This window comes from Marmota marmota, unplaced genomic scaffold (assembly GCF_001458135.2).
Source record: "Marmota marmota marmota unplaced genomic scaffold, marMar, whole genome shotgun sequence".
Classification (NCBI taxonomy): domain Eukaryota; kingdom Metazoa; phylum Chordata; class Mammalia; order Rodentia; family Sciuridae; genus Marmota; species Marmota marmota.
In genome coordinates, this window is record NW_025999990.1 from 40,285,379 (window position 1) to 40,312,364 (window position 26,986).

Sequence of the window (26,986 nt, forward strand, 5' to 3'; positions counted from 1 at the left end):
CTTAGCCCTGGGCCAGAGCAGTTCCAGGAGCCGGAACTCGGCCGCTCCGTGCTCGGTGTATGCTCTGATAAGAGCAGGCTCCAAGAAGCAGTTTCCGCGGGTTATTTAGCACTGAGCCTGAGTAATCTGTCTGCAAGCCGCAGGCGAATGGCAGCCTGAAATTACCTGTTCTATGGCTGAATGAGCTGTGGTCAGTCGAAAACAGGGATGGTGACGTCAGCTCTCCAAGATGGTGGCCACTGGCCTCCTCTGTGATCTGACTGGTGTGGAGAACCGAATTGGACCGCTTCCTTCCCCCGTCTCGAACCCAGAATTCAGCACTGAGTACGGTGCTTGCACGGCTGGCAGAAACTGGAGCGCTGTATCCCTGCGTCACTATCTCCTTGTTTCCCAGCGCTTGCTGCTCTTCCTAATATCTTCAAAAGCAATCACAGTGGTTGAAATTTAATCGATGTTTGTTGAATACATAGATTTTCACCTCCCTGCTGCCTTCCAAAATTTTGTAAAGATATACTAGAAAAAGGGAGTACCAGTCTACTGACTGTCCTTGCCAGTGGTTTTAGAAAGTGGTCTTTGAACCCTTGGGTTGTCCCTAAGGTTGTCTTATGGGACCGCAAATTTAAACAACTTTCATAATATCACTAAGACATTTGCCTTTTTCATTTCATTCCCCATAAGTATGCAGTGGAGTTGCTGGAGACAACATGATATGTGAGATCCTAGATTGTGTACAGAAGCAGTTATGAGAATTCAGACATAAAAAAATTACAGAAATGTAAAACAATGCCACTCTTCCACATTTTTGTTTTGGAAAGTAGTTATTTTCATAAAAATGTTGTTTTTAAGTGAAAAGGTTTTTTAAATTGTTGTATTTTAATTGTTGAATAACAAAAGATATAACTCACATTAAAAGAAAAGCTACTTTTTGCGGTGAGGTCTTAAATGATTTTTCAGAGTAAAAACAGTTTTGAGTTCAAAAAGTTTGAAAAATGCTGATTTATACCAATAAATTACAATGTAGTTTTTTTTAAATTTCGTTGCTGAAGCAAAATTTATATGTACAGCAAAATTCAGAAATCTTAAGTATATGATTTTGTAAGTTTTGGCAAATGCACGTACTCATGTAACATACATCCTAGTCAAGATGTGGAACTTTCCATCACTTCAGAAAGTTCCCTCTGCCTTCAGTCGTCCCTATCCTCCATAGACAGCAACTGATCTGATTTCTGTCACTGTAGATTAGTCTTGTCCAGTTTTGAACTGCATTCCAAGTGGAATCATACAGTATATACTCTTGTTTTCTGGGTTTTTGTTGTTTGTTTATTGTTTTGGGGGGAGGATTTCTGGGGGGTTTCCTGGCTTTAGTCGCTCAACACTGTATTTTTGAGATTCATCCCTATCTTGCATATCAATGTTCATTCCTTTTTATTGGTGAACAGTATGCCGATGCTTGAATATGCCACAATTTGCATATCTGTAGTCTTGTTGATGGACAGGACATATAGATTGTTTCCAGTTTGGAATTAGAAATAAAGTTGCTATAATTTTTTTTTAATTTATTTTATGTGGTGCTGGGGATTGAACCCAGGGCCTCATGCATGCCAGGCAAGCACTCTACCAACTGAGGTATATCCCCATCCCCGCTATAATTGTTTTTATAGTTATCTTTTTATGGACATGTTTTCATTCTTGTCATTTTGTAAGAGAATTCTCAGGTGCTAGGGGAAAAGGGTGCTTTTTAATTATCATTCTTTGTAGTTATCTATAACACCAGGAAACATACACCATGACATTATTGCAAAAGTGTGGAACACAACCTGCTCCAATTCAGTTGCTAGCACTTCCCCCTCCATCCCCTCACCCTGTTACAATACTGTTCCCCATGTGCCATTTTACCTTCTTGTTACCAATACATGAGGATTTCAGTTGCTTCACATGCTCATGACCTGTGGTGTTCCATGGTGTCTCACTGTGGTTTTAATTTACTTCCTTCAGTGATTTTGAGTACTTGTCTGTGTGTTTATTAACACTATTGTGTCTTCCTTTGTGAAGTATCTGAGGATTTTGTTCACTTTAAATTGGATTATATGTTTTTATAATATTGATTTGTGGAAATTCTTTATATATTTGGATACCCATCCTCTTATGATTATATGTATCATGAGTATTGGTGTAGCTTACCTTTTCATTTCCCTAATAATGAATAGATACCTTTCTTCTTTGTAAAAACACGAGTTTTTAATTTTGATGAAGTCTGCTTTGTAATTTTTCTTTCAAATTAGTGCTTTTTGAGTCCTCACTAAGAAATCATTACCTTCCCCAAATGTTTACTACTCTTATGTTCTTTAGTATAACTGATGGTGTTTTCTTCTGGTTAACTTCATCAGTATCTTTGATGAGAATGACAGAAAAATGGAAGGTGTTAAAAGCACATCAGAAATCCTGTGATGTGATATTTTAGTTTCTCTAGGTACATAAATAGGCTTTTGTTATTGACTATAGAAGAATAGTGCACTGTAGGACAGTTTACTCATCCTAGAACCCTAAGTACAGAAAACTAATAGCTGTAAATTTATCTCAGCAACACTTTCTATAGTTCTGACCAGCTATAGATCTGCTGTTCACTGCAGGTTGAACAAAGCTTAGAATCTAATGGGAATAAAGTTAAGTAAATCTGCAACAATAGGACGGTATGTTTTTTAAAAAAATGAGTGATAAGTAAGAGTGTTTGCAGAAACTGTTATCCTTTTAGATAGTGAGAATAGGTTGCGGTCTGTATGGTTCCATATACCCTAACCAGGACAAAGAAGGGGTAGAAAGAAGAATGGTAATTTTCAATAAATGTGTTTGATATTTTTCAAATGACTTGGGATGATCTTAGTAGGCTTTACACACATCATTTCCTTTTTTAATCTTTTTTTTTTGAAGGATAGATTTGTGAAATGTGTCCCAAATGAACCATATAAAGATTTTTACAGTATTTTGATGCATAAATGACAGTACTTTATTACTGCAATAATTTAATCTATCTTCATTTTAAAATCTAATCTTCAATTTTATGAATATAAATGTATTTATAGTTTATTTCTAATGAATTCATAATATAGAAGACTAGTTTGGGTGTTTCATAAAGATCAGTAGGGCAATAGAAATTAAAAGATACAAGCTGTGTTCACTAAGATTAAATTGGGACTTATAGAAAAAAGGATTGGGGGAAGGGCAGAATAATTCTGATACTTGAGAAATGATGAGTATCTGACAGTTAGATATACACACATAGATAGCACATGATAAATACACATGTACACATACAAATTTTCATTGTTAATAAGATTTATTAACAAGTCTGTTTCTCTGTGAAGTTGTTTTCTGAGATGTTTGGTTCATCCTTTTGATCTTGAATCAGAGCTAAGAATTGAGTTGTGTTTTGCTTTTCAAAATATCCAGATGAATATGTTGGTACTTAAAATCACGATTTCTGCAGAATATTTAATAACATTGAACAAATGTTTATTTACATGCAAGTGAAAATGATTTTAAAGAAGTTGGTTTTGAAAATATTTTTTCAAGAAGTAGTTTAAAGACAAAAAATGTTCACTGTGTTCTTTATCTCAGTTTCTCCTTATTCATCTGTCTCATTATTTCATTGTTTTTCTTTCTTTGGCTCCTTTTTAATTTAAGAGACATGATGTAAAACCATTTCTTTTAACACATTTAGTACCTGTCATGCCAAATTCTCAGTACCATGGCAAATACAGAGGAGAAGCTATATTCTCCAACCTGGGGGAAGTAGGGATTACTAGTGAATGGCAGATAGGTGCAGAAAGAACAGAGGATGAAGACAAGGAAAGAATTGTGAAAATTAAGCAAAGCATGGAACTAGACAGCCTTGTCATTCTAAGAAAATAAATGTTGATGTTTCTTTTAAAATCCTATTACTGACAATGTGAGTATGAAATTATTCCTAAAACCTAGGTGCAGAAGAAAGGACTGAATGGAAGAGCCATGCTTTAAATTTCCAAGGATATATTTTGTAGGAATAAGTACTCTCAGATCTGAAGACAAGTCAGTTTCAATATAATTTAATAATGCTAATGGAACGATTAAAGCACAGTAAAATTAAATGTGGGAAATTATTTTTGTGTATTCTCTTTCATCATTTCAATTAAATGAAAAATATTATTTGGACAGAATTGGCCTAACACTTTCACCCATGTCATATGACATTAAAACAAGGAATATACCAGTAAACTATTAAGTAACAGGAAAGAAAGGGACTTCACCAGGTTGGAGTCCTTCCCAAGTTGTTTCATTATGCCTTAAGGACAGTTTTTGTTTAAATAGAATCCTTGTTTAATGTCTCCCATGTCCTAACCAGAAGTTCTGAGAGAGTAGCTTATTAGTTTGAAAAATCTCAGGTTGTGTTGATATCAAACCATAAATGAGATCCACTGCCGGCAACACTCATCCTCCTTGTGCAAAACTGCTTCATGTCTGCTTTTGTCTTGGCTTAATAGAAATAACTTTATACCTGCCTTTCTGTGAAAACCTTTCTATAGTTATGAAGACTATTCCATAAGTAGCTACTTTTCTAGATCACCTTTAAAACCATAATAATTATACAGAAACTAGTAGTAATTTTAAATCTTTTACAGCTCAGACAGAAAGACAAGATGGTTTTTCCTAAAATAGCCACTGTATAACAACATCAGAATTCACTTTATGTTGACAGTTTTTTGCCTGCTAGGCCCTGGACTGAATGTTTCCTGTCACTGATCAAGTCCCATATTAAAAAAAAATTTTATATATATATATATATATATATATATATACACACATACACACACACATACACACACACACACATATATATATAGAGAGAGAGGTAGATAGATATATAGATACACATACATAATCCTGCACACAGGAGTATGTATGTGTTATTGGAACAAAATTTTCACTAACAATACCTACCATTGCTAGATATATTCTATTTCACTTTTTTAAAAATGGTGGTTATATTAGCCATTAAATTGAGTTGACAGTTTGCAGTTAATGACACCCAGAGTTTATGAAACACTGCTCTGTATGCATTATCATTATAGCCATGGAACCCCACCAAGACCTTGTGAAATATTAGCATTGCCACTTTATAAGTGGAAACATTAAACTTGGAGAAGTTGGATAGTTACTTGTTCAAGTTTACACAGTGTGAAGAATCCCAGTTTTATCACTTCTTTCTTCTGTGGCCATGCACAAGTTATTTTATGGGAGTGCTTAATTTATAGAACTGTTTTGAATATTGAATGAGGTGGTGCCCTTTAAGTGATTAACACAGGCTTTAAAATGGAGTAAACATTTACTGAACATTAGCCATTAGTATTCAAACACTTCATCCTGGTAGAGCTCATTTAAAGTTAGCTCAGGGATATTTTGATGTCACAGCACTTCTAAAGTACTGCTTAAAAAACAGAAAAACAAAAGACCCATCCAACTCTGAACTTGAGAATCAATGATCAGTGGTATTTTAAAATGAAATAGGAGTTAAATAAAAATTGTAGACTACTGTTAAGATTCCTGGAGGCACAGGTAAAAAGATTGTTGAAGGGAGAATTCCTCTGTCATGTAAGAAAGGGAACAGAAAGGGCTCAGAGGGCATGGGAATCCTAGAGTCACAAGGGTCCAAAACAGAAATAAGAACAAACCCCTTAAAGAGACCTCTGCTTTGTAGAGTTGCAATCTTGAAATAGATGTGTATAGTTTGTCATTACAGAATTGAAAATTTAAAAAAAAAAAAAACTGTTGGTGGGAGAAACCTTAACCAATATACACAAAAGTTTTTTTAAAAAAGTCATTTCTATAAAAGTCTTGTTTTTTTCTTTAACCTGCAAATGTGGATTAGTGATGTAGTTCAGTGTAGAGCACTTGCCTAGCATGTGTGAGGCCATGGGTTTTATCCCTGCACTTGGGGTGGGGGACAGGAGGCAGGAGAATTAATACCAGCTTACACACACACACACACACACACACACACACACACACATTCTGTCCTGGTATCTTAAAGTCTCACAAATTGACAGGAAAACCAGAGATATAAATAGGCAGCTTATAGATGTGTAAATTCAAATATTAATAAACATAGAAAGATGTTCTAACTGAATAGTGGCCAAGGGACAACAAAGTAAAATAGCATGACAGCAACACTTTCCAGCAGGCAGACTGAAAACGTAGACAAAGCACCTGTTGACACCAGTTGCTGATGGAGGGGATGTGGGAAGAAGGGTACCCTCATAGATGATTGGTGAAATAGGAAATTGCTAAAAATTTCTCAGAAAGCAATCTGGCATCTTTGGAAACAGGAGACAGAAATACTTCAGTCTTACTCCTGCTACTCTATCACATAGAATTGAAAGCATCAGATTTAAATAAGAATATAATGTATTGAGATGTTTTGGTTATGTTGTTGGTTTTGGCAAAAGAACAAACAATGAATGCATTTCATGGAGAATGACTATATTTTGATATATATTATTCTTAGGTAATATTATACATTGATTAAAAGAATATTTACCATTTAATCTCAACAGATTCCCATAAGATATAAGTGAGAAAAGCAAGCCATAAAGAATTATGTATAATGAATATTCTGTCCTGGTATCCTAAAGTCAGAAAGTCCTTTTGTACACACATGCATGTTCTGTATGTAACTACTTGGGAACATGGAGAAAATAGAAAAAGAGCTTCTTTATAGCATTGATAATAGAGTGGTAAGCAACAAGAACAAAGGTGATATAGACTACATAAAAAATTACACCAGGGGGCTGGGGGTAACTCAGTGGAAGAGCACTTGCCTAGCATTTGTGAGGCCCTGAGTTTGGTCCTCATCCCTGCAAAAACAAAATTTTTAAAAACCCCATCATTCATGATATGCTATTTACGTAAGATTACTTGTGTGCACATGTACATGTGCCTAAAGATATAAGGAAGAAAGATGTGTACACTTGTATCTATCAACTTGAAGGGGTGTACATGATATATTATTTAATGAAAAAGCAGTGTGAGCTATAGGGTAATATTTCAATAAAAATATATATACTTGCATGTGCAGAGAGAAAAATGTGGAAAAGAGCCCCACGTTATTTGTATTGGAGCAGGCAGTAAGACTAGATTTGCTCTTTATCGGTGGATTATTTCGTTTGTTTTATAATAATGTATTATTTAGTAATTTGAAAAATAGCCACATACTTTTTTGCTCATTTGATTATGTATGTGCTTGAGAAGAATGCTTTTTTTTGTTGTATATGTTTTGGTTTAAATATATAATTTTTTATTCATTAAAAAAATTCAAGAATGAGATTACCAAACTTTGTGAATTAAGACATTTAGCTTTCTTTTGCAGTGACTATTTAATGAATGATGAAGTGTTTTTATCTTGCCCATTAAGGCAATTTTGAAAGATAGCTGTTACTTTGTTTCACTTATAAAATATAATGATAATAATCTTCCTAGATAGGTGATACTATACATAGAATCATATTAGACTTGGAGAAAGTAGGTGGTGAACAAAATATTTATAATATACAAATTTCTCTTAACAAAATAGGCAGTTGTCTAGCTGCGTAGCCTTGACTTAGGAGATTTGCCCCAGGTTCTGCAGCGAGGCAGCAGCAGGAGTGTGCTATGGCTCTAGTTCCCATCCCACAGGTTTTGTTTATGTCCTCCATGAAAAAGACTTCCTCATACACACATACCTAAATAATGATTATTTCAGTTCAGTACATATATATGTATATGTGTGTGTATACATGTTTTATTTACATGTGTGTGTGTGTGTGTAAGATGTTTATTTGGATAGATAGATAGATATCTACATATCTACATACCCAAGGTCCAGAATAACTCATGGTGTGCCTCATGAAAATTAGTGGGCAAACTTGAACAGCAAGGCACATTTGGCACCCATTTTTAGCCCAAGCTTCATTTTGCTTGCCTTTGTTTCATCTGCTGTTTTTCTAAGGCTCTTGGTGAGCAAGCAGTGTTGTGGGTACAACCTAGCAATCCATGGAACAGAAAGGCAGTGGGCCTGATGTACAGCAGGTGTAGTGGTCTAGTCTGTGCAGTTTTCATGAATGTGCAGAGCTGTCCAGCAGAGCCTTTCCTATGGTTTCTGCCAAGTCTCCTTTAAAGACTCGGGGGAAGGGCTGTGTTCTCCTGACTGTGCCTAACTTTTTTTGTAATGAGGATTTGAGCCCCAGCATTCTTTAGTTACACTTCATAAATTCATTTGGTTTGATTTGGAGTCTGCCTACAGCAGTGGGTAGAAAGAAAATAATGGTGGGACATCAAATGGAGCCCTTTCCATCAGAGTGGGAAAACAACTCCAAGGAGACTTTTCATTTAAAACCAGTTACTGTCTTGTTGTGTGGATAGTCATAATGTCATCTGTATAGTCCAAACTAGAACTAGGCATAGCACTGTCAGTCCCTGGTACAGGGTGCTTTCTCTCTGTGTGAAGGGAAAAAAAGGAAGCATAGAATGTAGGATAATGACCCTCAGATCAACTTCAGCGGGAGAGAATCACTAATCTGTGTGCTCAGCCTGAATGTTCTGACTGCTGCCTCTTCTGTGCTGACTTCTGCCTGAACTAAAACCACCACCTAGTGTCACTGGGAACTTCTCTCCTTTTTCATTTCTTTTTTCTGGTGGAGGGAATGGAATTTTAAAATCTAGAAACATCCTTTTCAATGCCAATCACTTTTTAAAAATGTAATCTTCCTATTTTTTTTTTTTTGTTACTCTCTTCCCCCTGCTGCTTTAAATAACACTGCAGAAGATGTTACATTTTCTTGATGCTCAAGCTGTAAACTGTTTCAATCTAACTTAGGCGCTCATACTTGAAAAGTTTTTTTTCTTCCCCCACAATCTTCAAAGAGTACATTCCTTTTGTTTTCAGAATTAATTAGAGAACCAGTTTGTCCAATAAAGTAGCCATTTGTGGCTTTTGAGCACTTGAAATGTGACTACTATGAATGAGAAACTGAACCTTTGCCATATCACATTTTAATTGATATAAATTCAATTGTATAATGAAGCAGTATATAATAGTCCATTAAATACAACTATGTTCTGTTAAGAATAGATTTCTCTTTAAATGTTGAAAATACTAGCTAAATTGAGGTACACTCCAAATGTAAAATATACAGTGAATTTTGTAGACAGTATGGAAAAATAAAATATTTCACTAATACTTTTTATGTTGATTACATGTTGAAATGCTAATATTTATATTGGTATAAAAAAAACATTAGTTTATTGTGTTCCTTTTTACTTGGTTAATGTGGCTACCACCTTCATGTTTCTCTGGCAGGCTTTTCAACTCTGGCACAGTTGATATTGGGCCTGGATGATCTTTGTTGTGGGGCTCTCTTGTTCGCTGTAAGAGGTCCAGCAGCACAGCCTCCCCCTGCAAAAGGGCCCTTTCAGGCCCAGCCTCCAGCCTCTGCCTGAAACTCTGCTAGAGGTGAAATCTCTGGGCTCCCATTGTTGGAGTTAATTGCAAGACAGGTCTTTACGTCAGCTATACTAACATGAACTTTCACCAGTAGTCCTAGGTTGCTCGTAAACCAAATTCTTTATGAAAGAGGTAACATCTGCCAACTGGCTTCATAAAGTCCAAAGCTTATTCAACAAATACTTAAACTCCTATTCTGAGTTAGGTGTTGTCCACGGCAGGCTGGGCTGCACAAGGCTACATGATGTGTAAATGATGTTTGAGTTCTTGGGAGTTTACATACCTTTTGGGGCCACGGAGTCAACAGATAAGCAAGAAACCTATGTCACATGTTGATCAGTGCTGTGGAGGATGAAGCAGAGTTGCGTAGTACTCTGGTGGAGGGTTTACAGAGATGGTACTGTTACTGCCATCCCAGGCCTGTCCTCTGATACCCCAGAACCTCTTTTGTGCCTAGTATTCCCCAGACCTCCAGTTTCTTTGGGTTCATTTGCCATTTCTTACAAGTTTTCCAGACACCTTTGCCTAGCCTCTGATAAGTTCTCCTGAGTGGAGGGAATTAAGATTCCTTTTAGATATGGCACCTGGATCTGGATTCCAGTTTGAATTGCCCTTGGAGATATGTTGGGTATTCTGTGCTTTGACAGTCTGCCATTGTACCTGTCCTGGTAGCCCCATGAGGCTATTGACCTAGATTGTGGTAATACCAGGAAGTCTGAACCACAGCTTGTGTATGGTATGCCTGTCCCCAGGCCATTGTTTTCTTGCTGCATCTGATCTGTTTATTGCACACAGTGTGTGGATGTGAGTGAGGGTTTGCACTTGGCTCTGCATGTACTACAGAGAAAATAATACGGATTTTATAATGACCACTTACCCTTTGAAATCCCTTTTCTTTACTCTTCTGTTTGTGCTAGAAGTATACAATGTTTCAGATTGTCTGACTTATAAATGAATAATTTTAATTTTTATAAAATACCACAAAAAGTTATGTGCATAAGAATGAGTATAGAGGATGTTGCCAGGTAGGACACTTGGTGTGGTGATTTCTGAACTGAGAAATGGAATTTCTTGAAATGCCTCCAGAATATTGTTGTTTTTCTTGCTTTTCTGCTGTCCTTGTCTTTAATCAGAGCAGTAGGACACATTTAATGTAAACATTCATAGGGGGAATTATAGCCCTCATTCAGTCTTCACAATGCTTATTTTGGGTTCACAACTTCCTAGATATTTTATGTTTCTGATTTTTTTCATAGTCAGGAGATAGAAAATTTAGCTTACATATATCAGAATAGTGTTTTATACATGCACATGGTGGATAATGGCAGAGATCTGTATTGCTTATAACCATTGTTCATATCACAGAGATCAGTAGTCTTGGAAAATGGGGAATGTGATTTAAATACCATCTGTGGCCATTTATCCAGCAGATTGGTTAGATGACAGATCTGCCAAATGAGCAGCGTTTGTTCCTGACAAACCAAAAGAATTTTACAATAGAGAATTTTAAGTAATATTGTTTATTTTAAAATTTCAAATTTTATTAACTTTTATAGTCAAATTAATGTTTAACGTAGAAGTTCTTTTAGAAGGTACATATCTTTGTTTAATATTGTCTTTAATATTTCACATACATATTTTTGAGGCCACAGGAAAATTGTCATCCCTTGCCATAACTGGAAAAAGAATGAATTGTTATTCAGTTTTTTAAAAAGTTGGTGTGAGCATCTCTTGCCCTCCTGACTTGTGATGCTGCTCTGCTTATCTGTGGAAACGGACTCAGCACCCTGCCCACCACCAGGCCTGCCGTGCCTGGACTGTGATGTGCTGTTTAACCAAGCCACAGAACTTCTGCTGCTGATAGCCACCATCCCTCTGGCTACTTCCAAACCTCTGCAGCAGCTTCAAGGGTGCTCTTTCTGTCAAGGTTTATTTAGTAAAGGATTTTCCAATATGTTCAGAGTTGCTCAATTTTGTTCAGTGTCATTGTCCTGGAAGTGCTATATGTGATATGGGACCTAAATTTTACTTTAATATTTTACTTACATATTTTCGAAGGCATTTTCCCATTTAATTTCATAAAAATCTTTAGGTTCTGTGATGGTATTTTATTTACACTGTTTGGAAGCTAGAACACAATTATTTGTTAAATATCTGAGTATAGCAGGTGTGCTCTTGAATCATAACAACTGTGTTAGATGTGCCAATGCATAAAGGATAGTGTCCCTCTGAGGTGATTCAGACTGCTGGACCCCAAGAATTGAGAAAGACTTAACAGAATCTGGGTCTATGCTACGATGAAGACAGAGGGCCTGCTGATTTGCTGCAGAACTTTTCAGGGTCCAGAATAGCAGTGAACAGGCAGAACCCTAGATTGACTGTTTTGCCCTGTCTGTGACAATGCACATTTTATAAGTGTCTTTACATGTGTGCCTCCATCCCATATTAATGACAACAGGTTTTCCTTTCCAACGTCAATGGCATTAAAATGAACTCTTTTTCTTTTCTTTTTTCAGAACAAGTTTGCCCTCTCCCATGTTTTCCAGAAACGACTTCAGTATCTGGAGCATCCTCAGAAAATGTATTGGAATGGTAAATTAGCTGTCTGTTCCATCATATGGCATTAAGCAGATAGAGGTGTGATTGCATATCCTTTGGAAGGGACTCTTAAACAGCTTGCATGAAAATAATGCACAGCAATGTTTATAGAAACCTGTGAGAGTCAAAAACCTCAGAAGGTCTTAAGATCAGTTTTCCTGACGGAATTTGAACTACTCTTTATGCCAGTTAATATGGCTTTAATGTGACATTTCTTTACAAGAAAATAAGAAAAAAGCTCTTTTTTTCCTATTGTCACAACACATTTTTATATTCGCATAAACTTATTCAGAAATTTGTTCAAAGAACAGATCTTCCACCACATTGGTAGTGTATGATTTCACTTATACTCCTGTGCACAAAGTTAAGTTTTGTACTTTGGATTTGTAAGTGTGGCATGTTAAACGTTTGGAATATGTCTCTTGCTTCATTATCTGTGCAGGTGGGTTTGATCTTGGGGGACCATGGGGAAATGGCAACTTTTCCCATTATATTACTCCCTGAATTCTCTTTAAGGTAGTGGTCAACACTTCTTAGGCTAGAATTCTGAGTAAAATTCTCTTAATTCCTCTTAGTGTAACTACCCAGAAAGATGAAAATTTTAAAATGTGGGTCCTGAGATGCCAGGGAATCTTCTATACATTACCTTGTTAAACGTTGGAATTTACTCCCAGAACTTTCCCTGCATGGAGAAGTAGAGTCAACTTCTGAACATGTCCTTCTGATGCTTGAAATCTTTTAAGTGCTGATGTGCCACTTCAGCGTTTTTCAGTGGCCTCTGTTCTCTGAGTAGGGTGATATCATCTGAGACTTCCAAAGGTTGTTTCCAAGGAGCTCTAATTCCAGATATATTCCTTTTAAACAAATGTTTTCCAACTCCTGAATGGAAAATAATTTAAACTTTGTACACCAATAATGAAGGCTTTGATCCCAGCTGAACCATTTCCTTGAGACGGTGGGTCAGTTGTGGTACCTTCCTGGGTGGTGCTGCCTCCTGTGTGAAACCAGAATTTAGGTGCATTGAGAAATGGATGATTTCTCAACTATCGGCACTTAACTACAGCTGAGAGAAGACTTGGGCTCTAAAAGTACTTTTTCAGTAGGACAAAGCAAATGCACATAGATAAATACATAGGTAAATTATACATTGTTAGTCACTTTGGGACTGAAAATTTCAAGACAAAAAAAATATATTGTTGTCAATATTTTTCAAACCCTTAATAAATGTATTTACTTTTACAAAGCAGCATGCAATTATGTATATGTGTATGTGCCTAAAATTAAAATCATTTTCACAAATGAATACTCATCCTTTACTCAAATAATATTTTCTACTCGATTTAAATAGCATTAAATTGAGAAACAATTGTTCTTACTACCTATAGATTTGGTACCACATCTAAGGCCATTTGGTCAAAGGAGTGTATAGAAATGTCAAATGTGGCTTAGTCTTTTTGTCCATCATGGAAAATACAGTTTTCTGTGTTTCTCAATATGTCTAATATATGTGCTTTTCAAACATTCTGAATTGGGATTAGTCATTTTTTAAAAACTTTCCAGTTATGTTAGAACATATCTGTCATTCTTTGAAAGATACTTTTTGTTTTTAGGTACAGAATTATTTGTGTGAGGAAGTGTTGGTGGCAGAGTGGTGAGCATAGCTGTCTTCAGAATTACCTGTGCAAATAAACACTTGTACTGAATCATAAATAAAATAAAGCAAATAAAAACACAACAGTTTGAGTTGAAAAGGTTTCACAGGATATTTTGAAACCTCTACCTATAGAACTTACTAAAAGCATGGGGGAAAAGCTTCCGGGGAAATAGTGTCTTTGGAAACAGCTCTCTGCTGAGGTTTATAAGAGACCAACATTCTAGAGGATTATTAATGTTGAATGAAAGGAAATACCCCAGCACTTGGAGGTGGTGTTCTTTGGGCATTGTCCTTCATAGGATCCTCTCTCCTAGGCAACAAAAAGAATCAGAAGGGCTAAGGGCTGGGCAGCAGTAGAGATTTTTAAAGAGATATCTTGAATAGAAATACAAATGTTATCACAACAGCAAAATTTTAAAAAGTTAACTTTTGGTATCAGATTCTTCTAATATCTGCCTGTTTCCACAAAACAGGTCATAATTTTGAAAATAGTAGTATCCATAGGTTATAATACACTTAAAATGAAGACTTTTAAAAAAATCCTCTTTGAGTCACCCCCCTTATACATTCATACAAAAAAAAATTGTGCTGTGAATGGATAATTATGAATGTAATGCACTCCACTGTTGTCATCTATGTAAGAAATAAATTTTAAAAAGAAAGAAAAAAATCCTCGATTTCATATTCATGATTCCATTACAGTTAATAATCCAAATACTTCATTTCAGATCGTTTTGTGGGGTCAGTCTCTGTTACAGAAGTCATACATACATACCCTTCAGCTGTAATCTCTATTTCCTTAGCTTATCGACCCAGTTATTTAATTTAGCAAGAGATCAGGAAATGTTATTTTGAACCTTCTCTGCTCATGCCATCACTGTCAGCAGCACAGTCAGAGCATCCCTAACCAGCAGCCCCACTATGCAGCATTGAATTGGGGTTCCATCCCAGTTTCTAAAACAGTACCCTGTTTATGGTATGATGATATAGTTTGATGGTGTAGTGTCATTTAAAATATATGACTTTTAAAACTCACAATAGATGTTTCTCTGCCAGGTATAGTGTAGGTCTAATTTTGTTTCAGGAAGGGAGGAGGTCATTGTTTCTTCTTCAGGCATTTGTCCACCAGGGCCTATGGCATTCTCCAGCAAGGCTCACCATCTCTCCTTCCACTTCCACATACATGCACATTTTGCTTTCCTTGTTTCCAAAAAGCACTTAGAGACTCAGGTTTCCCCAAACTGATGGCGTACTTCTTTTCTTCTTCTAATGTTTGGGATGGGATTATGTTACCAACCTGTTGGATTATACTCCAGGAAATAAATACTTTACATAACTGGAATTCAACCCTAAATCTCCTTGTGGTTAAAGCTTCTAAACAAATTCCCAACATCGTACTAATACTGATGTTGGCTGATTGTTATAAGCCTTTGTTCTTTATTTTCTTACTTCCATTGTCCTTTTTCTGAAAGACTTCTTAATCCCAAAGCCCAGTTCTAGTGTTTCACTTATTTTCTTTCTTCTCTCCATCCTTTGCTCTAGTGCTTTCTCTGCAGGGTTGATCTAGAGATTAGGTTATGTGGAAACCAGTACCAGAATCTAGGTGCAAAATTTGAGTAGGTGCTCACACCCAGGGATTCGCCAGTACCAACCTTGTGTTTGTTAATAGAAGCTTAGTGCGGAATTATTTTAAGAGAAGAGAAGAGGTCAGCTATATATTGAACACTGACTTTTTACAATAAAAGTGTTGTAACACTCTTTTGAAGTATCCAGTAGAATCCAGATAACAACAGAGATTTGATGGCTACAATAGTTCTATTGAGGAAATACTGAGCAAGCTGTTTTTTAATAGGTGGAAAGTTATTGTTCTGTTTTCCCCTGTAACTCATATTTCCATTCCTTATTTCCTATAGAATATTATCCTAATTTCATTTTATATTTCTGAAGGTTTTTTATTGACTACTATCACAAAAATAAGTATAAAAGTTAAGATTCATAAATCTGTATCTTTGACCATAAGACTTTTTAGTACTAAAAGATTCTTTGCATCATTGTTCTTATAAATTTTAGAATATGAGTGATCAAGACTGTAAACACAAATTCATGAAAATATTAACATAAAAGGTAAAATGCTGGGGTTGGGGTTTTAACTCAGTGGTTGAGCACTGGCCTCACATGTGTGAGGCACTGGGTTTGTTCCTCAGCACCACATAAAAATAAATTATACATTGTGTCCAGCTACAACTAAAATATATTTTTAAAAAGGTAAAATGCTGTTTATGTATTAGTAAAAAGTTGGGTTTTTTTTCTGTTATGTTTAGATATGAGATGCCTGATACTTCCTGCTAGAATGAGACAGGGTTTTCATTATGTTCTTGCTTTCTTAATAGATGTGAGAATTGAAAAACCTTGCTCACATTAATAGACAGATGGGAGTAGGAGTTCTTTGGTTTTTTTTTTTTTTAATATTTAGCAATGCCACTCAGTTCTTTGACCCCTTCCCATCTGTATGCCAAAAATCAGATTGTTGTCAAAAATAATTTTTTATGATTCTTAAGCTAAAAACTCAATTAGACTGCATTGTGTTAAGAAATTTTTGTGGCAAACCCTAACATGGAGAAGGTTTTGTTCCCTTCCATTACATTTGGGGACTTCATGGGACATGTACCAGAGAAGCTCTACCAGGGTTCTCAGATCTTGACTGTTGCTATTTCCTTTCAGTTATTCATACCTTGCAGTATTAAGAAGGGTTTGAGAAAATTGAAATATATTTTTTTTTTGCTGAGTACACCTTTGCCAATGTAATATTTTTTGATGAAATGCTTTTATCGCACCATGAACTTTACAATATTCCCTTCAAAGCTGTGAATCTAGCTTATCCACTTGATGCAGAATGTCTGCCATATAACCACAGGCCCAAACTTCACACCCAGAAATGCCATCAGCTCAGAGTGCCTATCAGACAGGTGTGATGCTATTATTAGATTTAAATAAACATATTAGTGTATGTCACTATGACAACTGCCCCATTCTTGAATTCTGACTCTAGATAGATATAGCACAAGATAAGATTGAAGCTTGGGCCAAGTCTGGTGTGTTATAAATACTGACTTGAGAGACAGGACGGAAGAAGCAAGGTAGTTGAAATTTGGCATCATCACCACCCCACTCTATCATCCTCTAAAATTAGAATATCCCACAACAGGGCACACTGGCCATAAAAACCTGTTTATAATGTTCTTTCCCTTAATCGAAACGAGGAGACTGTGGATCTCCAATGTAATCAATGTGCCTTGTGTAAAAGATGCTCCACTCACATAGTACTATGCTTCTATACCTGTCTTCATTTGGTGCTTTGGAGGCTTTTGCACTTCATAGAAAAAATACTTTGCTATAATTCAGGATGATAGCAGGTGTGTATTTTCCTTTTTTTAAGTAACAGTGGACCACCAGGCTCAGCATGGAACATGGGTGCAGGCGAAGTCCTAAGTCAGCCAGCATTTAGCAAAGTGTGCATGTCGGGTTGAGTGTCTGGAAGTGGATTTGCATAAAACCACAAATGCCACAGGAAGACTGATGCAGTGCAAAGCTTCTACCAGGGCTTCCCTTGTTCTTCCACATTCCTGTCTAGCAGATGTCCAGCCTTAGGTTTAGTGCCTCCAGCAGGAGGGTTCACGCCACCTCCTAGCTCTGACATGCAGCTGCTAGACAGGAAGGATAGGGAAGGAATAGCTTTATGTTTGTTATCTTTTGCCTCGTGTGTGTGTGTGTGTGTGTGTGTGTGTGTGTGTGTTCATTCATGCACAAGCCTTTCTTCCCTGTTTTTCTACTGGTTGCATCAAGGTCTGAATTACACATACCCCTTTCTTGTCCTATAGTGTCTTTGTTTCTGTGGCATGTCTTCTACTCACCTCTCATGTCCCTACTGGACTATTCTGGAAGAGCTGAGAAGAGAAGCACTGGTGTGAACAGCAGCAGAAGACATTAGGGCATCAGGCTTTATTCAAACTGTCCATCCTGAGTTGTACCTGGAGTGCCTTGCAATGTCTTAGTGTCATTGTTTGGGGTATAATCAGTATTCAGATGCCAGGACCTCTCACCCAATCATCAACTACTGGATGCTAGACATCTTTGCTATTCAACAGCCCCCCTCCCCACCCTGCATGGGAAAGAGGCAGTTGACCCTCCAAGGACCTTAAATGTAAGGAGGGTGAATTTTTACTGCCTCTGCAGCTATGGGAGGCAGTGTTGTGGAGGAAAGAGCCAGTACCACCTTCTTCTCAAAGAAGGCACAGTGCCTTCCAAGGAACAGCCAAGACTGCTGCCAGTACCTGATTATGAGTGAGTGAGGAGTCCACGAGTCCACCGAGTACTTGGGTCTCAGCCCTGGGTGAGCACCCTGCCCACCGCTACTGCCTGGGTCACAGAGCAGACAGGCTCACCCTAACACCTGAATTCACTTTTGTCTTCAAAGCATAGGTCTTACGTATTTGCACATTTGGAGGTTAAAATGGTAGACTTTACATGTAGGAAATATCTTCCATTTCAGTTGAGCTCAAATTTGGCCTTGTTTCCAGGTCATTTTTATAGTGCTGAAGCAGCCTTCCCTCTCTGTTTTTCTTCAGTTTGTCAGCTGATGAGCAGTTGCAATTAGGAGTTTCTTCAGTTTCATCATTGGTTGCTATTAATTTGCATGGATAAATTTAAACTTTGCTTTTAGCTGGGTCACAAGGTAGAATTGCTTGGCATAAATATTTAATTTTTCCAGCTGACTGAAGCTCTCAGTGATAAAAGTATTCTAGCTAATGTTTCTTCCTGAAGCTTGACCTTCATAATAAGTATGTTCTTTCTTTACCTATTACTGGAATATACACACATGTCAATTAGTTGTATGAAATAGCTAGGGAATGCAACCATATTTCATTGGCATCAACATAGCAGTTGTGTTTCTGTGAATTTGAAGTGGTCTAAGAGGGAGGGAAATAAAATGTACTTTTTTTTGGAGGGGGTGGTACTGAGGATTGAACCCAGGGGTTGCTTTATTTTACTTGGGATCCTCCTGCCTCAGCCTCCTGAGACACTGGGATGACAGGTGTGTGCCACCACCTCCAGCCGTCAAATGTACTTTTTGTCACAAAATTTTTCATTATCTTCTTATGGATCTTTAAATTTTGTCAATTAAAATAATTATAAGTTTGTTCACAAATACTTACAGATTATGGAATCAGTACAGTGGCAAGTCAGTTGTAGTGCTTTAAAATAGCATGTTAGACTAAGAGGTTGTGGTTGTTTTTATGATGAGCTGGATTTATGTCTATTTATTCTCTCCAGCCTCCTTTCCCTCTGTTATTTGGCTCAGTTTTTGCATTTGTTTCATTAAATGCTTATATTCTGCTTTACTAAAATAAATCAAAATGGTATTTAAATTATAGAAAATTTTTATTCAAAGAATTTTTAGAATTTTAGAAGCTTTTGTTTTATTTAATTATTTTATGTTATTGGTACTTGGGATTGAACCCAGACATGCTTTGCCACTGAGTTGCATCCCCAGTTCTTTGTATTTTTTGAGATAGCATCTCCTGAATTTGCTGAGGCTGGCTTTGAACTTGTGATCCTCCTGTTACAACCTCCTAAATAGCTGGGATTATACACATGTACCACCATATCTGACTTTTAGGAGCTTTTAGATGACTAAAGAACAAATCTACCCATTGAACATTGAATTGATGATGAACCCTTGTTCCTTATGCCTTGGTCTCTAGAGTTCACACCATATTCTTTTTCTTTTCTTTTCTTAAATATTTATTTTTTAGTTTTAAGTGGACACACTATTTTATTTTTATGTGGTGCTGAGGATCGAACTCAGTGCCTCACATGTACCAGGTGAACGCTCTACCACTGAGCCCCAGCCCCAGCCCTTTTTTTTTGTTTTTCCTCATTATGCTGAAGATAGAACCCAGGGCCTTGTACATGCTAGAGTACGTGCTCCGTACTTATCTCCACCTCCAGCAACACACTGGATTCTTGACCATTTACTTGTAACTCATGTAAGGCCTGGTCAACTAGTGTTGAACAGCCAATGGCTACTAGACCTTTCCCGTTCCATTCCATGGTTTTTGTTTTCCTGTGAAGATACAGCTAAAGAAATGGCAGCAAATGCAGCATTGCTTCTGAATTGAAAGATGAAGTCCCTAGGTCAGGATTCCTGAGAAAAGCAAGCAAACCCCTCTGCTGGAAGCAATTCCTGTCCTATCTGATCCACCAAAACAAGGAGAGGGCTTAAGTACCAAAACCACCCCCAGCACATCTCTTATTTCCTCAGTGAGTATTTTCTAGTCCTTATAGTGTTTCTCAGAAGAAAAAAAAAAAAAAGTCTTACAGGTAAAGTTACTATTTATTCCTTCAGTAAATAAATCCTTTAAATTCTTTCAAGATATATCTCTTGTTCTCAACAAAGTAAAATGTAGAACACAGGAAGAGCTGAGCTGGAAATGACATGGTTGCTATCATATTCTGGTCAAGGGACAGCTGCCACCAGGATCCAGTCACCCACCCCGGCTGTCTTGGGGTATAGATCCCTCCTGGCTGACATGTGGAACATTCACCCTTGACCTCACCTTCTCCACTTTTAGGCTCAGAACCCATAATCATGCTGCTGTCCTGAGTAGCTTCCCTATAGCTTTGTTGGCCCAGGGATGGGGCGAAGCATCCCAGTCTTTGATACCTCCCTGCTCCATGTAATCCTAAGGTTGTGGGGATTGTGTATGATAGCTAATGAAAATAGCATTTATTGCATATTTAACATATGCCTGCCACTCTTCTAGGTGTTTTATATGAGTTTATCTAATCTTTACACGCCCTAGGAGGTGTGTAATAAATTTATCCCCAGTTTGGGGAGAGGCTATGGTCTTGCTCTAGGCCACAAGCAAGTAGGTAACAGAACTTGGATTTGAATGTGGGGAGTGTGATTTTTTTCCCCATTGTCTTTCAATTATAATAAAATATATATAACATAAAATTTACCATCTTAACTGTCTGTAATTGTACTTAATGCCACTTTAAATTGTTGTGTAACCATCACTGTCAGCCATCCACAAAACTAAAAGCAACAAAACTAAACCAAAACTGTGCCCATTAACACCAACACCCTGTTCCTCTTCCCAGCTCCTGACAGCCACCATTCTACTTTCTGATCAGAGCCCATTCTATCAACCAGAGTGCTTTTCTATATCTGAACTTTAGGAGCAGGCTAACCTGAGTGTGTTTTGCTGTTCCCTTTTTCCCATCACACCACTTACTCCCTAGATCTTCTCTTATTGGTGCTATGCATATGTTATAGGGTGGACCAGCTTCTGGGGATGCTTCTCAATCCTTTTCCATTTGAATTTTGAAATGGTTAGGTTTTACAATAACATCTCTTGCTTTACCCTTGATTAAAAATGCAGTACATGTTAATTTTAGAAGATTTAGAAAATACAGAATAATATAAAGGAAATATAGATTCACTATACTACCAAACCCTAGAGAAAACCATTATTAATGTTTTAGTGCTGCAGTCTTCTGGTATATGTTTCTATATCTATAAACTTGTATTTATCAAAATTAGAACATGTTGCTTTTTGAACATACTCTGTATAGCCGATGTTTTTCAGGTTTGAAAGTTTGTTTAGAATGAAAATTTAAATCATAACAAATTTTAAAGTATAAATAATTTACAAAAACCTAAGTCTAAAATGCTTTTATTTTTGAGTTGTATACTCTTATCACATGTGACAGTGATTGTATGATATTTTCTGTAGTAGAATTAAATATTTCCTCAAGTAGTATTGATCAAAAAATTTTTGTATTTGTTCTGAGGATTGAATCCAGAGGTGATAAACCACTGAGCCACATCTGTAGTTTTTATTTTTTATTTTGAGACAGGGTCTTGCTAAGTTGCTGAGGCTGATATTGAACTTGTAATCCTCCTGTCTCAGCCTCCTGAGTTGCTGGGATTACAGGTGTATGCCACTGTGCGTGGCTAAAATCCATAGTTTTAAGATTCACTCTTGATACGGTGTATGTTCATATAATGACTTGTGTCCAACATTGTAATATCATATAGTATTTTCACTGTCTTAAAATCCTCTGTGCTTCACCTGTTTATTCCTCCAGCCCTGATTTTTTTTTTCACTGTTTTCAGTTTTGCCTTTTCCAGAATGTCATATAGCTGGAACCATGGGGTGTACAGCCTTTAAGTTTCTTCAAGGTCTTTTCATGACTTGATAGTTCATTTCTTGTTAGTGCTAAATAACATCCCCAAATAACCTACTTCTTTAACTTAGAATTTCACCATGTTAAAAATTGTTCATCAGGGCTGGGGTTGTGGCTCAGCGATAGAGCACTCACCTAGTATGTGCGAGGTGCTGGATTTGATCGTCATGGAAGGTGCTGGGTTTGATCGTCAGCATCACATAAAAAAAATAAAATAAAGACATTGTGTCCAACTACAACTTAAAAAAAAAAAAGAAATTTGTGCATCAGGGCTGGGATTGTGGCTCAGAGGTAGAGTGCTTGCCTCGCATGTGTGAGGCACTGGGTTCAATTCTCAGCACATAAATAAATATAAATAAATTATATATAAACATAAATAAATGATAAAAATAAAGGTTGGGCTGGGGATGTGGCTCAAGCAGCAACGCGCTCGCCTGGCTTGTGCGGGGTGCTGGGTTCAATCCTCAGAACCACATAAAATAAAATAAAGATGTTGTGTCCACCAAAAACTGACAAATAAATATTAAAAAAATTCTCTCTCTCTTTGTCTCTCTCTCTCTTTTTTTAAAAAAGTAAATAAATAAAAATAAAGGTCCACCAACAACTAAAAAATATTTTTTAAAAATTTGTGCATCAGTAAACAGACTATTCTTGTCTTCAGGGAGCTTGTAGTCCAAAAAAAGCACCAGGGGAGGCACCAAGGTGTGCGGTGACTGCCTGAAAGAAATAGGTATGGTGGGCAATGGGAATATAAATGTGCATCTGGGCCAGGTGCACCAACAGCATGTACTCTCTCCTTAAGGTGATAAAGATTTGGCAAGGCATAAGATACCACCCCTTCCTGCTGGAATTGTATTACTTTACAGTTAGCTAGATAAGCTGGATAGTACCCATGACATGACATTAGGTAATACAGTCTAACATATGATCAAATGCTAGGTTGTGAGCAATAGATTCTGCTACTCCAGGAAGTGGAAGGACTAGGAAATCAATGAGTACTCGAAGAAGAAAGATTTGAACTGAGCCTGGAAATCTGGCTGGGTTATAGAGGAATTAAGGGAAGCAAGAAGGGCATTCTAGGCCAGGAGTGGCTATGGTGGGGTTTATAATCCAGTGCCTGGCAAATAGTAGGTGTTCAATTAAATAGTTGTTTAATAACAACATGATTGAACAGACTGGAAGTAGTTTACCTCTTTTAATGTCTTTATCTTTGATATCAAAGGAAGTTCTGACTTGGACTAAAGATATAACACAGTTTTAGAGCACTTGCCTAGCATTCATGAGTCTTTGAGGTCAATCCCCAGTATTTTACACACATATACACAGTAGTAGTATAAATTGGCAAAGCTAACATGGAACACATTTAGCTTGGTGTAGTATCTAAAAAATCTAAGTGAGCATGTCTTTGACCTAGAAATTCCACTAAAGAGAAATCTGCTTTAAAGCCATATCTACCTATTTTTTTTAATATTTATTTTTTAGTTGTAGGTGGACACAATACCTTTATTTTATTTATTTTTAGGTGGTGCTGAGGATTGAACCCAGGGCCTCGCACATGCTAGGCGAGCACTCTACTGCTGAGCCACAACCCCAGCCCCTATGTTTTGAAAACTATATAGACTGTTTTAAATTTAACAATCACAGCATTTACTAGTGTGCTCAGTAGTGGTCTAAGTGCTTTGCAAACATTAGTCTTATAGTGATGATTTCTGGAAGATGCTATTATATTAGTACCATGTTATTGATGAAGAAACTGGCACAGGGCTGATCCTGCCCAAAATCACACTGTTAATAAATGAAGGCAGCAGTAGAACTAGTTTGGTTTGGTGGTCTTAATATTGCACCATCCAGCAGTTAATCAAGAACTTGATAGACTCATTGTGCATGCCTTCCATGTGCATAAGACTCCCCTCCAAACAGAGCTGATGCTATGTTTTAATAAACAAAGCTCTCTCTTCCCTCCTCCTGTGCCCCCTCATAGAAGTAATGCATGTAAATACATGGGCATCGGAAACTATTGCTGGTGCTGTATCTCTGGGGAGAGGAGTGGGAAAGGGACATGAAGAGGCTATTTTGTATTATTTTATATTATTAAGTTTTATGTTACAAGTTATATATTCCTCTGTGTTCTCTAAAAAAGGGGGGGCAATATAGATAATTTTTCAGTAGACGAGAAAGAGCCTGTGCCATTCCAATTAAGCAAGCCTTGGTGATCCTAGTTTTCTTGGTTTGTCCCCAACAGCAAATATCTGGGTTTAATGAGATCTTAGGGAGTGTGTATGTATATGTATGTATGTGTGTGTGTGTGTGTGTATTTGAACTTTCTTTTTCTCCTTATAAATTCCTGTTCTCCTTCATCTCCCTAGTAACACAGCAATAAATCTACCAGTTCTTTTAATTAGGTTACCTGGCTAGCTGTTTTCTACAGTATTTTATCTTAACAAATGAGCTTACTTTCTTTGAATGCAGTTGGTTACAGTTTTGTGAAGGTCACATTTTTGTATAGATCATTAAGAATGTGGGCATGTTAATGGGGGAAGTCAAAGCTGAGTCAGGTGGCATTCAGCCTGGACTGCACCTCAAGACTGCTCACGTGACTAAGTGAATTTGGCCAGCAGGCTTCCTGAGAGACCTGATTCCCCAAGGAAGGGTAAATAGTGGTAGGTAGAAGTTTGGGAAGATCATCAAAATATTCCAGAGAATACCAAGCGAAGAGAATAGCCATGGAGAATAGAGTTGAAAGATTGCAGTTTGGCTGCCTGCCCAGTCATTAAAAGGGCAGACAGAATTGAAAACTATTCTGTAAAATATAGATAATCTTGTAATACCCTATTCCACAATTATACCAGAGTGCCATGCTCAGAAAAGCCCAATATTATTTGCCAAAACAGTCTCAAATTTCATTCAGAAAATTACTCACAAAATGGCCTAGATGGCTGATACTTTGCCCACTGCGAAAAGATGAACTTAGGCACACTGAAATCTTAATGAGTTTATTTGAGTAGACAGGGATTCATAACACAGGTACCCTAGGCTTCAAGTGGTACAGCGCTCTACCTAGGGAGTGGGAAGAAGTTTTTACAAGATGTTCTTTGAGGAAACAAAACAGAGAAAATAGATTTGATTGGCTAAAATGCAACATTGCTAACCCGAGGCTGGTTTGGCAATTTCAGATTCATAGGCAATTTCAGATTCATTAAATCCTAAGTTTGTATTGAATTGGGTTTCAGTTTGCCTATGTAGGGGAACCCAAGGCACTGGAATGACCTCAGCTTCATGAGCCCCTAATTAATTACTATCTATATGAAGAATTTTGCTTTTTGTGTCCCCATCACCATTGCTCAGTTCTGGTCTAAGGCGGGCTTTTTACTAGTCATCAGTTCATGTTCATCACTAGATAGTGCGCTCCGTGAACCAAGGAGAATGTTTGCTTATTTGTACTGGGGGTTAAACCCAGGCATGCTCCACCACTGAATTATATCCCCAGCCCTTTGTACTTTTTATCTTGAGACAGGGTGTCCCTAAGTTGCTGGAGCTGGCCTCAAACTTGAATCCTCCTGCCGTGGTCATGTAAATTGCTGGGACCATAATTGCATACACTGCAGTTCAAGGAGAGTGTCTGGGTAGTCTTTGTATTTCCGTTAGCTGTTCAGTATTCTCCATGTTGTAAGGTGCTCTGGAAAGATTTGTGAAATTAAACTGTCATTGGTTAAATTGCATGGGTTGGATTTTCTGTTCCTTTCCAGGAATGTGTTATATAAACACTTAAGCAGGTAAGTTTGCTGTACATATTGTACATAACAGTTTCACTTTTCTCATTAAACAGGAACTATCCAAGATTACGATGCCAGTTATATTTAATGAGCCTTTGAGCTTCCTACAACGACTAACTGAGTATATGGAGCATACTTACCTCATCCACAAGGCCAGTTCATTTTCTGATCCTGTCGAAAGGATGCAGGTATGTGTCAAGCACTGGAAAAGGCTTAAATGTTAGAGACTTGTCTCCCTCCTCCTTTCCTCAACCCTACACCACACACACACACACATTTTCCCACTTGGGAAATGTTCTCAAATCTTAACCACCATGTTTTGAGAGTCCTCTGTGTCCCTTTCTTACTGCCTGTCCTCTAGTATGTGCTACAATAATGAAAGACCAATGGGAATTTCAAGAGAAACAGAAGGTGGTCACAACCACATCTGGTTTGGGAAGCTGTTTCTGGGTCTTCATTTTAGAAAGTAGCATTTTTTTGTGTGTGGGGGGGTGGTTTATTTATTTATGGTTTTTATTTTTTGTGGGGGGAGTACCGAGGTTTGAACCAAAGGGTCCTTAACCACTGAGCCACATCCCCAGCCCTGTGTGAGTGTGTGTGTATACATTGGGGTTTTTTTGTTGTTGTTTTTTTAGAGACAGGATCTCACTAAGTTGCTTGGGCTTTGCTGAGTCGCTGAGGCTGGGTTTGAACTTGTGATCCTCCTGCCTCAGCTTCCTGAGCCGTTGTGATTACAGGCATTTGCCACTGAACCCAGTTAGAAAGTAGCATTTTGTTAGGATGACAAAATCCAACATTATTCTTTCATGCCTTTTTAAAGAGCTTCTAAGAGGGACTGAATACACAAACATGCCATATATTTATAATTTTATGCATATGTGTATATATACAAAATAAGGCAAGGAATTGAAACACCTCCCCCAAACCCCCCCACCCCAGTGCTGGGGATGGAATCCAAGGCCTCTTATATTAGGCAAGTGCTCCACCACTAAACTACGTTCCCAACCCAGGAACTGAACTTTCAGGTTTTCTTTTATTTTTATTTTTATTTTTTTTTTACATTTTTTTATTTTTTATTTTTTATTGTGGGTTGTTCAAAACATTACAAATTTCTTGACATATTCCACACTTGATTCAAGTGGGTTATGAACTCCCACCTTCACCCCATACACAGATTGCAGAATCACATCAGTTACA

General features: G+C 37.3%; 1 protein-coding gene across 10 annotated transcripts in view; it reads left to right on the forward strand.

Annotated features, from left to right (window-relative positions):
• Positions 1–26,986, forward strand: part of Osbpl1a (oxysterol binding protein like 1A) — a 204,914-nt gene that overhangs the window by 153,876 nt on the left and 24,052 nt on the right. For 9 of the 10 annotated variants that reach the window (XM_048806415.1, XM_048806414.1, XM_048806418.1 and 6 more), the window contains 2 exons: positions 12,028–12,103; positions 25,843–25,977. In XM_048806415.1, coding sequence (XP_048662372.1) covers positions 12,028–12,103; positions 25,843–25,977 — 211 coding nt within the window. The remainder of the gene's footprint in view (positions 1–12,027; positions 12,104–25,842; positions 25,978–26,986) is intronic. The other variant, XM_048806423.1, reaches the window with a different exon arrangement.